Source organism: Oncorhynchus masou, unplaced genomic scaffold, assembly GCF_036934945.1.
Source record: "Oncorhynchus masou masou isolate Uvic2021 unplaced genomic scaffold, UVic_Omas_1.1 unplaced_scaffold_758, whole genome shotgun sequence".
Classification (NCBI taxonomy): Eukaryota; Metazoa; Chordata; class Actinopteri; order Salmoniformes; family Salmonidae; genus Oncorhynchus; species Oncorhynchus masou.
In genome coordinates this window covers 127,693-140,650 of record NW_027014045.1, presented here as the reverse complement: position 1 = coordinate 140,650, position 12,958 = coordinate 127,693, and the positions used below count along the sequence as shown (strand labels likewise).

General features: G+C 47.2%; 1 protein-coding gene across 1 annotated transcript in view; it reads right to left on the bottom strand.

The window, feature by feature from the left end:
• The window catches only part of LOC135537372 (bone morphogenetic protein receptor type-2-like), a 114,318-nt gene that overhangs the window by 35,554 nt on the left and 65,806 nt on the right, over positions 1 to 12,958 (bottom strand). The window contains exon 6 of the mRNA XM_064963556.1: positions 4,599 to 4,713. Within this exon, the coding sequence (XP_064819628.1) occupies positions 4,599 to 4,713 (115 nt within the window). The remainder of the gene's footprint in view (positions 1 to 4,598; positions 4,714 to 12,958) is intronic.

Below are 12,958 nucleotides of genomic sequence, written 5' to 3'. Positions count from 1 at the left end.
TAACCTGACTGTCTAGGGGTCCTAGCTACATGGTCTGTAACCTGACTCATTATGTCTAGGGGTCCTAGCTACATGGTCTGTAACCTGACTGTCTAGGGGTCCTAGTTACATGGTCTGTAACCTGATTGTCTAGAGGTCCTAGCTACATGGTCTGTAACCTGACTGTCTAGGGGTCCTAGTTACATGGTCTGTAACCTCGCTCATTATGTCTAGGGGTCCTAGCTACATGGTCTGTAACCTGACTGTCTAGAGGTCCTAGCTACATGGTCTGTAACCTGACTGTCTAGGGGTCTTAGCTACATGGTCTGTAACCTGACTGTCTAGAGGTCCTAGCTACATGGTCTGTAACCTGACTCATTATGTCTAGGGGTCCTAGTTACATGGTCTGTTACCTGACTCATTATGTCTAGGGGTCCTAGTTACATGGTCTGTAACCTGACTGTCTAGGGGTCCTAGTTACATGGTCTGTAACCTGACTCATTATGTCTAGGGGTCCTAGTTACATGGTCTGTAACCTGACTGTCTAGGGGTCCTAGTTACATGGTCTGTAACCTGACTGTCTAGAGGTCCTAGCTACATGGTCTGTAACCTCGCTCATTATGTCTAGGGGTCCTAGTTACATGGTCTGTAACCTGACTGTCTAGAGGTCCTAGCTACATGGTCTGTAATCTGACTTTCTAGGGGTCCTAGCTACATGGTCTGTAACCTGACTGTCTAGAGGTCCTAGCTACATGGTCTGTAACCTGACTGTCTAGGGGTCCTAGTTACATGGTCTGTAACCTGACTGTCTAGGGGTCCTAGTTACATGGTCTGTAACCTGACTCATTATGTCTAGGGGTCCTAGTTACATGGTCTGTAACCTGACTGTCTAGGGGTCCTAGTTACATGGTCTGTAACCTGACTCATTATGTCTAGGGGTCCTAGCTACATGGTCTGTAACCTGACTGTCTAGGGGTCCTAGTTAAATGGTCTGTAACCTGACTCATTATGTCTAGGGGTCCTAGCTACATGGTCTGTAACCTGACTCATTATGTCTAGGGGTCCTAGCTACATGGTCTGTAACCTGACTGTCTAGGGGTCCTAGTTACATGGTCTGTAACCTGACTGTCTAGAGGTCCTAGCTACATGGTCTGTAACCTGACTGTCTAGGGGTCCTAGCTACATGGTCTGTAACCTGACTGTCTAGGGGTCCTAGCTACATGGTCTGTTACCTGACTGTCTAGGGGTCCTAGTTACATGGTCTGTAACCTGACTGTCTAGGGGTCCTAGCTACATGGTCTGTAACCTCGCTCATTATGTCTAGGGGTCCTAGCTACATGGTCTGTAACCTCGCTCATTATGTCTAGGGGTCCTAGCTACATGGTCTGTAACCTGACTGTCTAGGGGTCCTAGCTACATGGTCTGTAACCTGACTGTCTAGGGGTCCTAGCTACATGGTCTGTAACCTGACTCATTATGTCTAGGGGTCCTAGTTACATGGTCTGTAACCTGACTGTCTAGAGGTCCTAGCTACATGGTCTGTAACCTGACTGTCTAGGGGTCTTAGCTACATGGTCTGTAACCTGACTGTCTAGAGGTCCTAGCTACATGGTCTGTAACCTGACTGTCTAGGGGTCCTAGTTACATGGTCTGTAACCTGACTCATTATGTCTAGGGGTCCTAGTTACATGGTCTGTAACCTGACTGTCTAGGGGTCCTAGTTACATGGTCTGTAACCTGACTGTCTAGAGGTCCTAGCTACATGGTCTGTAACCTCGCTCATTATGTCTAGGGGTCCTAGTTACATGGTCTGTAACCTCGCTCATTATGTCTAGGGGTCCTAGTTACATGGTCTGTAACCTGACTGTCTAGGGTCCTAGTTACATGGTCTGTAACCTGACTGTCTAGGGGTCCTAGCTACATGGTCTGTAACCTGACTGTCTAGAGGTCCTAGCTACATGGTCTGTAACCTGACTGTGTAGGGGTCCTAGCTACATGGTCTGTAACCTGACTGTCTAGGGGTCCTAGTTACATGGTCTGTAACCTGACTCATTATGTCTAGGGGTCCTAGCTACATGGTCTGTAACCTGACTCATTATGTCTAGAGGTCCTAGTTACATGGTCTGTAACCTGACTGTCTAGGGGTCCTAGCTACATGGTCTGTAACCTGACTCTCTAGGGGTCCTAGCTACATGGTCTGTAACCTGACTGTCTAGAGGTCCTAGCTACATGGTCTGTAACCTGACTGTCTAGGGGTCCTAGTTACATGGTCTGTAACCTGACTGTCTAGAGGTCCTAGCTACATGGTCTGTAACCTGACTGTGTAGGGGTCCTAGCTACATGGTCTGTAACCTGACTGTCTAGAGGTCCTAGCTACATGGTCTGTAACCTGACTGTCTAGGGGTCCTAGCTACATGGTCTGTAACCTGACTGTCTAGAGGTCCTAGCTACATGGTCTGTAACCTGACTGTCTAGGGGTCCTAGCTACATGGTCTGTAACCTGACTGTCTAGGGGTCCTAGCTACATGGTCTGTAACCTGACTGTCTAGAGGTCCTAGCTACATGGTCTGTAACCTGACTGTCTAGGGGTCCTAGTTACATGGTCTGTAACCTGACTGTCTAGGGGTCCTAGCTACATGGTCTGTAACCTGACTGTCTAGGGGTCCTAGCTACATGGTCTGTAACCTGACTGTCTAGGGGTCCTAGTTACATGTAGTGGCCCCAGCCGACTTGTAAGTCGCTTTGGACAAAAGCGTCTGCTAAATGGGATATATTATATTATTATATATTATATATTATTATATATTATGGTCTGTAACCTGACTGTCTAGGGGTCCTAGCTACATGGTCTGTAACCTGACTCATTATGTCTAGGGGTCCTAGTTACATGGTCTGTAACCTGACTGTCTAGGGGTCCTAGCTACATGGTCTGTAACCTGACTGTCTAGGGGTCCTAGCTACATGGTCTGTAACCTGACTGTCTAGGGGTCCTAGCTACATGGTCTTAACCTGACTCATTATGTCTAGGGGTCCTAGTTACATGGTCTGTAACCTGACTGTCTAGGGGTCCTAGTTACATGGTCTGTAACCTGACTCATTATGTCTAGGGGTCCTAGTTACATGGTCTGTAACCTGACTGTCTAGAGGTCCTAGCTACATGGTCTGTAACCTGACTGTCTAGGGGTCCTAGTTACATTGTCTGTAACCTGACTTGTCTGTAGGCGTCCTCGTTAAATGGTCTTTAACCTGAATGAAAGTGTGCATTTATGTGAGAAATCAGCGTTTGAGAACCGTGCTGCATTACCTTAGGTCCATGACCAGCTCGGTCTTGACTCCTTTGAGTTGGTGAGCCCAAGAGGATTTGAATGTTCAGATGGTGACCGAAACAAATAGATACAAAAAGGACCCCTAGAAACAGGCATGCCTAAAGGACCACTAGAAACAAGCATGCCTAAAGGAGCACTAGAAACAAGCATGCCTAAAGGAGCACTAGAAACAAGCATGCCTAAAGGAGCACTAGAAACAGGCATGCCTAAAGGAGCACTAGAAACAGGCATCCCTAAAGGACCACTAGAAACAGGCATGCCTAAAGGAGCACTAGAAACAGGCATGCCTAAAGGAGCACTAGAAACAGGCATGCCTAAAGGAGCACTAGAAACAGGCATGCCTAAAGGACCCCTAGAAACAGGCATCCCTAAAGGAGCACTAGAAACAGGCATACCTAAAGGAGCACTAGAAACAGGCATCCCTAAAGGACCACTAGAAACAAAAGAAAAGCCTGGATGGCCACTAACCCAACCAGCAACCTCACAGCTCTCAAACAGGGACCCTGACTGACAATCCCTAATTGCTTATCAACCAGGCTCAGCACATGTACAAGGTTGCTGCTGGCCCCTGGAGAACGGAGTGTGGAAGTGCTAGTGTGCCGTCTAAACTACCTAACCATTTCCCGAACATGTGACGCACGTCTGTAAGCAGACAATTAATTATGCATTGGCAAATCCATATTAACAGAGTGATGTGGAGAGTCCGATTTTTCACTTTTAAATGTATGTCAAACAAAAACCAATGATTGCAATATTAAACAAACCATACAACTTTTAAACACACACACACACACACACACACACACGTGAAGGCAGTAAAAATCCTCCTCAGTGATTCATCACATTCTGACGGCTTGGCGACGGGAGATAGTGTTTCACTGGGGCTGTCTGAGCATGTAAATGAAATGAAGGGGTGTGACGGTGAGTGAGAACTGTGTGTGTGTGTGTGTGTGTGAGTGTGTGTGAGAGAGTGAGTGAGTGAGAGAATGAGTGAGAGAATGAGTGAGTGAGAGAATGAGTGAGTGAGTGAGTGAGTGAGTGAGTGAGTGAGTGAGTGAGTGAGTGAGTGAGTGAGTGAATGAGAGAATGAGTGAGTGAGTGAGTGGTGAGTGGTGAGTGGTGGTGGTGGTGGTGGTGGTGGTGGTGGTGAGTGAGTGTGTGTGGTGGTGGTGGTGGTGGTGAGTGAGTGAGTGAGTGAGTGAGTGAGTGAGTGAGTGAGTGAGTGTGTGTGTCCACGTCCGTGTACATCTGTGTGCTTGTGCAATCCCCAGTGTGTGTGAAGGTGACTCCTACCTCCTCTCAGCAGCTCAGTGTGCAGGTAGGCCAGCCCCCGTGTGACAGAGTGTGTGAGGCGACAACAGCTGACCCAGTCTCCTGTCTGCAGACTCAGGTACTGACACAGAGAACCCTGGAGAGGAGAACAACAACATGTCTTTACTATTTCATCATAGACACACGGTTGTCAGCTCACTTCCCACCATATTTTTACAGAGGAAAAGGAGGACAATGAGGTAGAGGAGGATGAGGAAGAGGTGGAGGAGGAAGAAGAAGAGGAAGTGGAAGAGGTGGAGGGGGAAGAGATGGAGGAGGAAGAGGTGTAGGAGGAAGAGGTGGAGGAGGAAGAGGTGGAGGAGGAAGAAGAAGAGGAAGTGGAAGAGGTGGAGGGGGAGGAGGATAGGATAAAGTAATCCTTCCACCCCCCCCCCCCCTTAAATGATTTAGATGCACTATTGTAAAGTGGCTGTTCCACTGGATGTCATAAGGTGAATTCACCAATTTGTAAGTCGCTCTGGATAAGAGCGTCTGCCAAATGACTTAAATGTAATGTTAAATGTAGGAGGAAGAGGTGTAGGAGGAAGAGATGTAGGAGGAAGAGGTAGTGGAGGAAGAAGAAGAGGAAGTGGAAGAGGTGGAGGGGGAAGAAGAAGAGGAGAGGAAGAGGTGGAGGAGGAAGAGATGGAGGAGGAAGAGGTGTAGGAGGAAGAGGTGTAGGAGGAAGAGGTGTAGGAGGAAGAGGTGGTGGAGGAAGAGGTGTAGGAGGAAGAAGTGGTGGAGGAAGAGGTGGAGGAGGAAGAGGTGTAGGAGGAAGAAGTGGTGGAGGAAGAGGTGGAGGAGGAAGAGGTGCAGGAGGAAGAGGTGTAGGAGGAAGAGGTGGAGGAGCAAAAAGTGGTGGAGGAAGAGGTGGAGGAGGAAGAGGTGGAGGAAGCAGTGTAGGAGGAAGAGGTGTAGGAGGAAGCAGTGTAGGAGGAAGAGGTGTAGGAGGAAGAGGTAGTGGAGGAAGAGGTGGAGGAGGAAGCAGTGTAGGAGGAAGAGGTAGTGGAGGAAGAGGTGGAGGAGGAAGCAGTGTAGGAGGAAGAGGTGGAGGAGGAAGCAGTGTAGGAGGAAGAGGTGGAGGAGGAAGCAGTGTAGGAGGAAGAGGTGGAGGAGGAAGAGGTAGAGGAGGAAGAGGTGTAGGAGGAAGAGGTAGTGGAGGAAGAGGTGGAGGAGGAAGCAGTGTAGGAGGAAGAGGTGGAGGAGGAAGAGGTGGAGGAGGAAGCAGTGGAGGAGGAAGAGGTGGAGGAGGAAGCAGTGTAGGAGGAAGAGGTGTAGGAGGAAGAGGTAGTGGAGGAAGAGGTGGAGGAGGAAGCAGTGGAGGAGGAAGAGGTGGAGGAGGAAGCAGTGGAGGAGGAAGAGGTGGAGTTGGAAGAGGTAGTGGAGGAAGAGGTGGAGGAGGAAGAGGTAGTGGAATAAGAGGTGGAGGAGGAAGAGGTGGAGGAGGAAGCAGTGTAGGAGGAAGAGGTGGAGGAGGAAGAGGTAGTGGAGGAAGAGGTAGTGGAGGAAGAGGTAGTGGAGGAAGAGGTGGAGGAAGAGGTGGAGGAGGAAGAGGTAGTGGAGGAAGAGGTGGAGGAAGAGGTGGAGGAGGAAGCAGTGTAGGAGGAAGAGGTGGAGGAGGAAGAGGTAGTGGAGGAAGAGGTAGTGGAGGAAGAGGTGGAGGAAGAGGTGGAGGAGGAAGAGGTAGTGGAGGAAGAGGTAGTGGAGGAAGAGGTAGTGGAGGAAGAGGTGGAGGAAGAGGTGGAGGAGGAAGAGGTAGTGGAGGAAGAGGTGGAGGAAGAGGTGGAGGAGGAAGCAGTGTAGGAGGAAGAGGTGGAGGAGGAAGAGGTAGTGGAGGAAGAGGTAGTGGAGGAAGAGGTGGAGGAAGAGGTGGAGGAGGAAGAGGTAGTGGAGGAAGAGGTGGAGGAGGAAGCAGTGTAGGAGGAAGAGGTAGTGGAGGAAGAGGTGGAGGAAGAGGTGGAGGAAGGAGAAGGAAGAAGAGGTGGAGGAGGAAGGGGTAGTGGAGGAAGAGGTGGAGGAGGAAGCAGTGTAGGAGGAAGAGGTGGAGGAGGAAGCAGTGTAGGAGGAAGAGGTGGAGGAGGAAAAGGTAGTGGAGGAAGAGGAGGAAGAGGTGGAGGAGGAAGAGGTAGTGGAGGAAGAGGTGGAGGAAGAGGTTGAGGAGGAAGCAGTGTAGGAGGAAGAGGTGGAGGAGGAAGAGGTAGTGGAGGAAGAGGTGGAGGAAGAGGTGGAGGAGGAAGAGGTAGTGGAGGAAGCAGTGTAGGAGGAAGAGGTAGTGGAGGAAGAGGTGGAGGAAGAGGTGGAGGAAGGAGAAGGAAGAAGAGGTGGAGGAGGAAGGGGTAGTGGAGGAAGAGGTGGAGGAGGAAGCAGTGTAGGAGGAAGAGGTGGAGGAGGAAGCAGTGTAGGAGGAAGAGGTGGAGGAGGAAGAGGTAATGGAGGAAGAGGAGGAAGAGGTGGAGGAGGAAGAGATAGTGGAGGAAGAGGTGGAGGAGGAAGAGGTGGAGGAGGAAGCAGTGTAGGAGGAAGAGGTGGAGGAGGAAGAGGTAGTGGAGGAAGAGGTGAAGGAAGAGGTGGAGGAGGAAGAGGTAGTGGAGGAAGAGGTGGAGGAAGAGGTGGAGGAAGGAGAAGGAAGAAGAGATGGAGGAGGAAGAGGTGGAGGAGGAGAATGAAGTGGAAGAGCAAACAAACCACATAAAATCATGGAGAACAGCATCACTGGAGTCTGGGAGGAAAATGTTATACACATTGCTGAACTGAGGATGACGACTGCGTTCCAAATGGGACCCTATTCCTTATGGGTACTGGTCAAAGGTAGTCCACTATATAAGGATTAGGGTGCCATTTGTGATTCCGGCTATGACGCACAGCCACAGAGAACAGTGAGAGTCCAAGGACCTGAGGAATATAGTCAATTAGAACTACGTTATATTACTATAGAACAGACACATCACGAGCCCTGGCTGAGTCCTGGTTGTCATGGTGACATAATGGCTACAGGAACAGAGAGAGAGAGAGAGAGAGAGAGAGAGAGAGAGAAAGAGAGAGACAACCAAACAAACCAAAACAAAGGCAAAGTCTTCTCATGCTTTGTTGATTTCAAAAAAGCCTTCGACTCAATTTGTCATGAGGGTCTGCTATACAAATTGATGGAAAGTGGTGTTTGGGGTAAAACATACGTCATTATAAAATCCATGAACACAAACAACAAGTGTGCTGTTAAAATTGGCAAATAACACACATTTCTTCCCACAGGGCCGTGGGGTGAGACAGGGATGCAGCTTAAGCCCCACCCTCTTCAACATATATATCAATGGATTGGTGAGGGCACTAGATGTCCTGGCCATAGAGAATTTATTTTCTTTGTTATTTTTGTATTTAGTCTTCAGTGTCAATAAATATGCTGCGCTTTGGTCCTCACCTACACTAGAACAGTCTGCAGCACCCGGCCTCACCCTACTAGAATCTGAAGTCAAATGTCTACTGCTTGCTGATGATCTGGTGCTTCTGTCACCAACCAAGGAGGGCCTACAGCAGCACCTAGATCTTCTGCACAGATTCTGTCAGACCTGGGCCCTGACAGTAAATCTCAGTAAGACCAAAATAATGGTGTTCCAAAAAAGGTCCAGTCGTCAGGACCACAAATACAAATTCCATCTAGACACCGTTGCCCTAGAGCACACAAACAACTATACATACCTTCTATGCCATCAAAAGGAACATAAAATTCAACATACCAATTAGGATCTGGCTAAAAATACTTGAATCAGTTATAGAACCCATTGCCCTTTATGGTTGTGAGGTCTGGGGTCCACTCACCAACCAAGGATTCACAAAATCTGACAAACACCAAATTGAGACTCTACATGCAGAATTCTGCAAAAATATCCTTTTGTGTACAACGTAGAACACCAAATAATGCAAGCAGAGCAGAATTAGGCCGATTCCATAACAAAGCCATCACCTAAAGAGAGATGAACCGGGAGAAGAGTCTTCTAAGCAAGCTGGTCCTGAGGCTCTGTTCACAAACACACCCCACAGAGCCCCAGGACAGCAGCACAATTAGACCCAACCAAATCATGAGAAAACAAAAAGATATTTACTTGACACATTGGAAAGAATTAACAAAAAAACAGAGCAAACTAGAATGCTATTTGGCCCTAAACAGAGAGTACACAGTCGCAGAAAACCTGACCACTGTGACTGACCCAAACTTAAGGAAAGCTTTGACTATGTACAGACTCAGTGAGCATAGCCTTGCTATTGAGAAAGGCCGCCGTAGGCAGACATGGCTCTCAAGAGAAGACAGGCTATGTGCTCACTGCCCACAAAATGAGGTGGAATCTGAGCTGCACTTCCTAACCTCCTGCCAGATGTATGACCATATTAGAGACGCATATTTCCCTCAGATTACACAGATCCACAAAGAATTTGAAAACAAATCCAATTTTGATAAACTCTCATATCTACTGGGTGAAATTCCACAGTGTGCCATCACAGCAGAAAGATGTGTGACCTGTTGCCACAAGAAAAGGGCAACCAGTGAAGAACAAACACCATTGTAAATACAACCCATATTTATGCTTATTTATTTTCCTTTGTGTACTTTAACTATTTGTACATTGTTACAACACTGTATATATATATAATATGACATTTGTAATGTCTTTATTGTTTTGACACTTCTGTATGTGTAATGTTTATTGTTAATTTTGATTGTTTATTTCACTTTTGTATAATATCTACCTCACTTGCTTTGGCAATGTTAACACATGTTTCCCATGTCAATAAAGCCCCTTGAATTGAATTGAATTGAATTGAGAGAGAGAGAGAGAGAGAGAGCGACAGAGAGAAACAGAGAGAGGGAGAGAGAGAGAGAGAAACAGAGAGAGAGAGAGAAACAGAGAGAGAGAGAGAGAGAAACAGAGAGAGAGAGAGCACGACAGAGAGAGAGAGAGAGAGAGAGAGCACAACAGAGAGAGAGAGAGAGACAGAGAGAGAGAGCGCGACAGAGAGAGAGAGAGAGAGAACATTATGCACCAAGGTGACTTGGTGTCTGGTAAAAAGAAATCTAACCCCGATCATCGACAGAAATATCTGCTGAGACGATACAGAATCTATTCTATTCTAGTTCTATGACAGAGACGGGAAACCTTCTATTCTAGTCAAATGACAGAGACGGGAAACCTTCTATTCTAGTCAAATGACAGAGACAGGAAACCTTCTATTCTAGTCAAATGACAGAGAAAGGAAACCTTCTATTCTAGTCAAATGACAGAGAAAGGAAACCTTCTATTCTAGTCAAATGACAGAGAAAGGAAACCTTCTATTCTAGTCAAATGACAGAGAAAGGAAACCTTCTATTCTAGTCAAATGACAGAGACAAGAAACCTTCTATTCTAGTCAAATGACAGAGAAAGGAAACCTTCTATTCTAGTCAAATGACAGAGACAAGAAACCTTCTATTCTAGTCAAATGACAGAGAAAGGAAACCTTCTATTCTAGTCAAATGACAGAGACAAGAAACCTTCTATTCTAGTCAAATGACAGAGAAAGGAAACCTTCTATTCTAGTCAAATGACAGAGACAAGAAACCTTCTATTCTAGTCAAATGACAGAGACAAGAAACCTTCTATTCTAGTCAAATGACAGAGACAAGAAACCTTCTATTCTAGTCAAATGACAGAGAAAGGAAACCTTCTATTCTAGTCAAATGACAGAGACAGGAAACCCGGTAGAACCTGGTATAACCCGGTAGAACCCTGTAGAGGACAGTAGTCCAGTAGAGCCCAGCAGACCCCAGCAGAACACTGTAGAGGCCAGCAGAGATCAGTGGAACCCCGTAGAGCCTAGTCAACCTCTGTAGACCCCTGTAGAAGACAGTAGAGGACAGTAGATCCTAGTAGAACCCTGTTGAGGCCAGTAGAGCCCAGTAGAACCCTGTGGAGGCCGGTAGAACCCGGTAGAACCTAGTAGAACCCAGTATAACCCGGCAGAACCCTGTAGAGGACCAGCAGATCCCTGTAGAGGCCAGCTGTCCAGTAGAGTCAAGAAGAACCCTGTAGAGGCTAGTATAACTCAGTAGAACCCTGTAGAGGCCAGTAGAAACCATTAGAGGCTAGCAGAAACCAGTAAAGCATAGTAGAACCCAGTAGAGCCCAGCAGAACCCTGTAGAGGCCAGCAGAGATCAGTAAAGCCCAGTAAAAGCTAGCAAAATCCTATAGAGACAAGCAGAGCCCAGTAGAGCCTTGTAGAAACTTGTAAAGCCTAGTAGATACCCTGTCAAACCCTGTAGAGGACAGTAGATGACAGTAGAGGCTAGCAGACCCCTGTAGAAGCCTGCATAGCCTAGTAGAACCCTGTAGAGGCCAGTAGAACCCAGTCGAACTCAGTAGAGCCTAATAGAGGCCAGTAGAACTCCGTTGAGGCCAGTAGAGTCCAGTAGACTCCAGTAAAACCCTGTACAGGCCAGTAGATGCCTATAGAGGATAGTAATCCAGTAGAGCCTAGTAGACCCCTGTAGAGGCCAGTGGAACCCTGTAGAACTCAGTCGAGTCCGGGAGTCCAGTAGACCCCTGTAGAGTCCATTAGAGCCTAGTAAAACTATGTACAGGCCAGCAGAATCCTGTAGAGGCCAACAGAGGACAGTAAAGCCCAGTAGAGCTCAGCAGAACCCTGTAGAGGCCAGTAGAACCCTGTAGAGATGAGTAGATCCCTGAAGAGGCTAGTAGAACTTAGTAGAACCATGTGGTGGCTAGAATTCTAGTAGAGCTCAGCAGAACCCTGTAGAGGCCAGTAGACGCCTGTAGAGGCCAGTTGAACCCTGTAGTAGTACTGTAGTACTGTGCACCTCCCCATAGTCTATTCTGGACATGGGGACTGTGAAGAGACCCCTGGTGGCATGTCTTGTGGGGTATGCATGGGTGTCTGAGCTGTGTGCCAGTAGTTTAGACAGGCAGCTCGGTGCATTCAACATGTCAATACCTCACATAAATACAAGTAGTGATGAAGTCAATCTCTCCTCCACTTTGAGCCAGGAGAGATTGACATACATATTATTAATATTAGCTCTCTGTGTACATCCAGCCTTTTTGTGGCACCTGACCACACGACTGAACAGTAGTCCAAGTGGGACAAAACTAGGGCCTGTAGGACCTGCCTTGTTGATAGTGTTGTTAAGAAGGTAGAAACTAGGGCCTGTAGGACCTGCCTTGTTGATAGTGTTGTTAAGAAGGTAGAAATTAGGGCCTGTAGGACCTGCCTTGTTGATAGTGTTGTTAAGAAGGTAGAAACTAGGGCCTGTAGGACCTGCCTTGTTGATTGTGTTGTTAAGAAGGTAGAAACTAGGGCCTGTAGGACATGCCTTGTTGATAGTGTTGTTAAGAAGGTAGAAACTAGGGCCTGTAGGACCTGCCTTGTTGATAGTGTTGCTAAGAAGGTAGAAACTAGAGCAGTGCTTTATTATAGACAGACTTCTCCACATCTTAGCTACTGTTGTATCAACATGTTTTGACCATGACAGTTCACAATCCAGGGTTACTCCAAGCTGTTTAGTCACCTCAATTTATTTATTATAAGATTTAGTTGAGGTTTAGGGTTCAGTGAATGTTTTGTTCTAAATAGAATTCTTTGAGTTTTAGAAATATTTAAGACTAACTTATTCCTTGCCACCGATTCTGAAACTAACTACAGCTCTTTGTTAAGTGTTGCAGTCATTTCAATCGCTGTAGTAACTGACATGTATAGTGTTAAGTCATCATACATAGACACTCTGTCTTTACTCAAAGTCAAAATCAGTGGCATGTCGTTAGTAAAAATTGAAATAAGCAAGGGGCCTAAACAGTTACTCTGGGGAATGCCTGACTCTACCTGGATAATGTTGGAGAGGCTTCCATTAAAGAACACCCTCTGTGTTCTGTTAGACAGGTAACTCTTTATCCACATTATAGCAGGGGTTGTGAAGCCATAACACATGTGTTTTTCCAGCAGCAGACTATGATCGATATTGTCAAAAGATTCACTGAAGTCTAACAAGTAGAGGCCAGCAGAGACCAGTAGAGCCTAGTAGAACCCAGTAGAGCCCAGTAGAACCCAGCAAAACCCAGTAGAGGTCGGCAGAGACCAGTAGAGCCTAGTAGAACCCAGTAGAGCCCAGTAGAACTCAGCAAAACCCAGTAGAGGTCGGCAGAGACCAGTAGAGCCTAGTAGAACCCAGTAGAGCCTAGTAGAACCCAGCAGAGGCCAGTAGAGTCCAGTCGAACCTAGTGGAACCCAGCAGAACCCTGTAGAGGCCAGCAGAGAACAGTAGAGCCTAGTAGAACCCAGTAGCCAGCAGAGACCAGTAGAG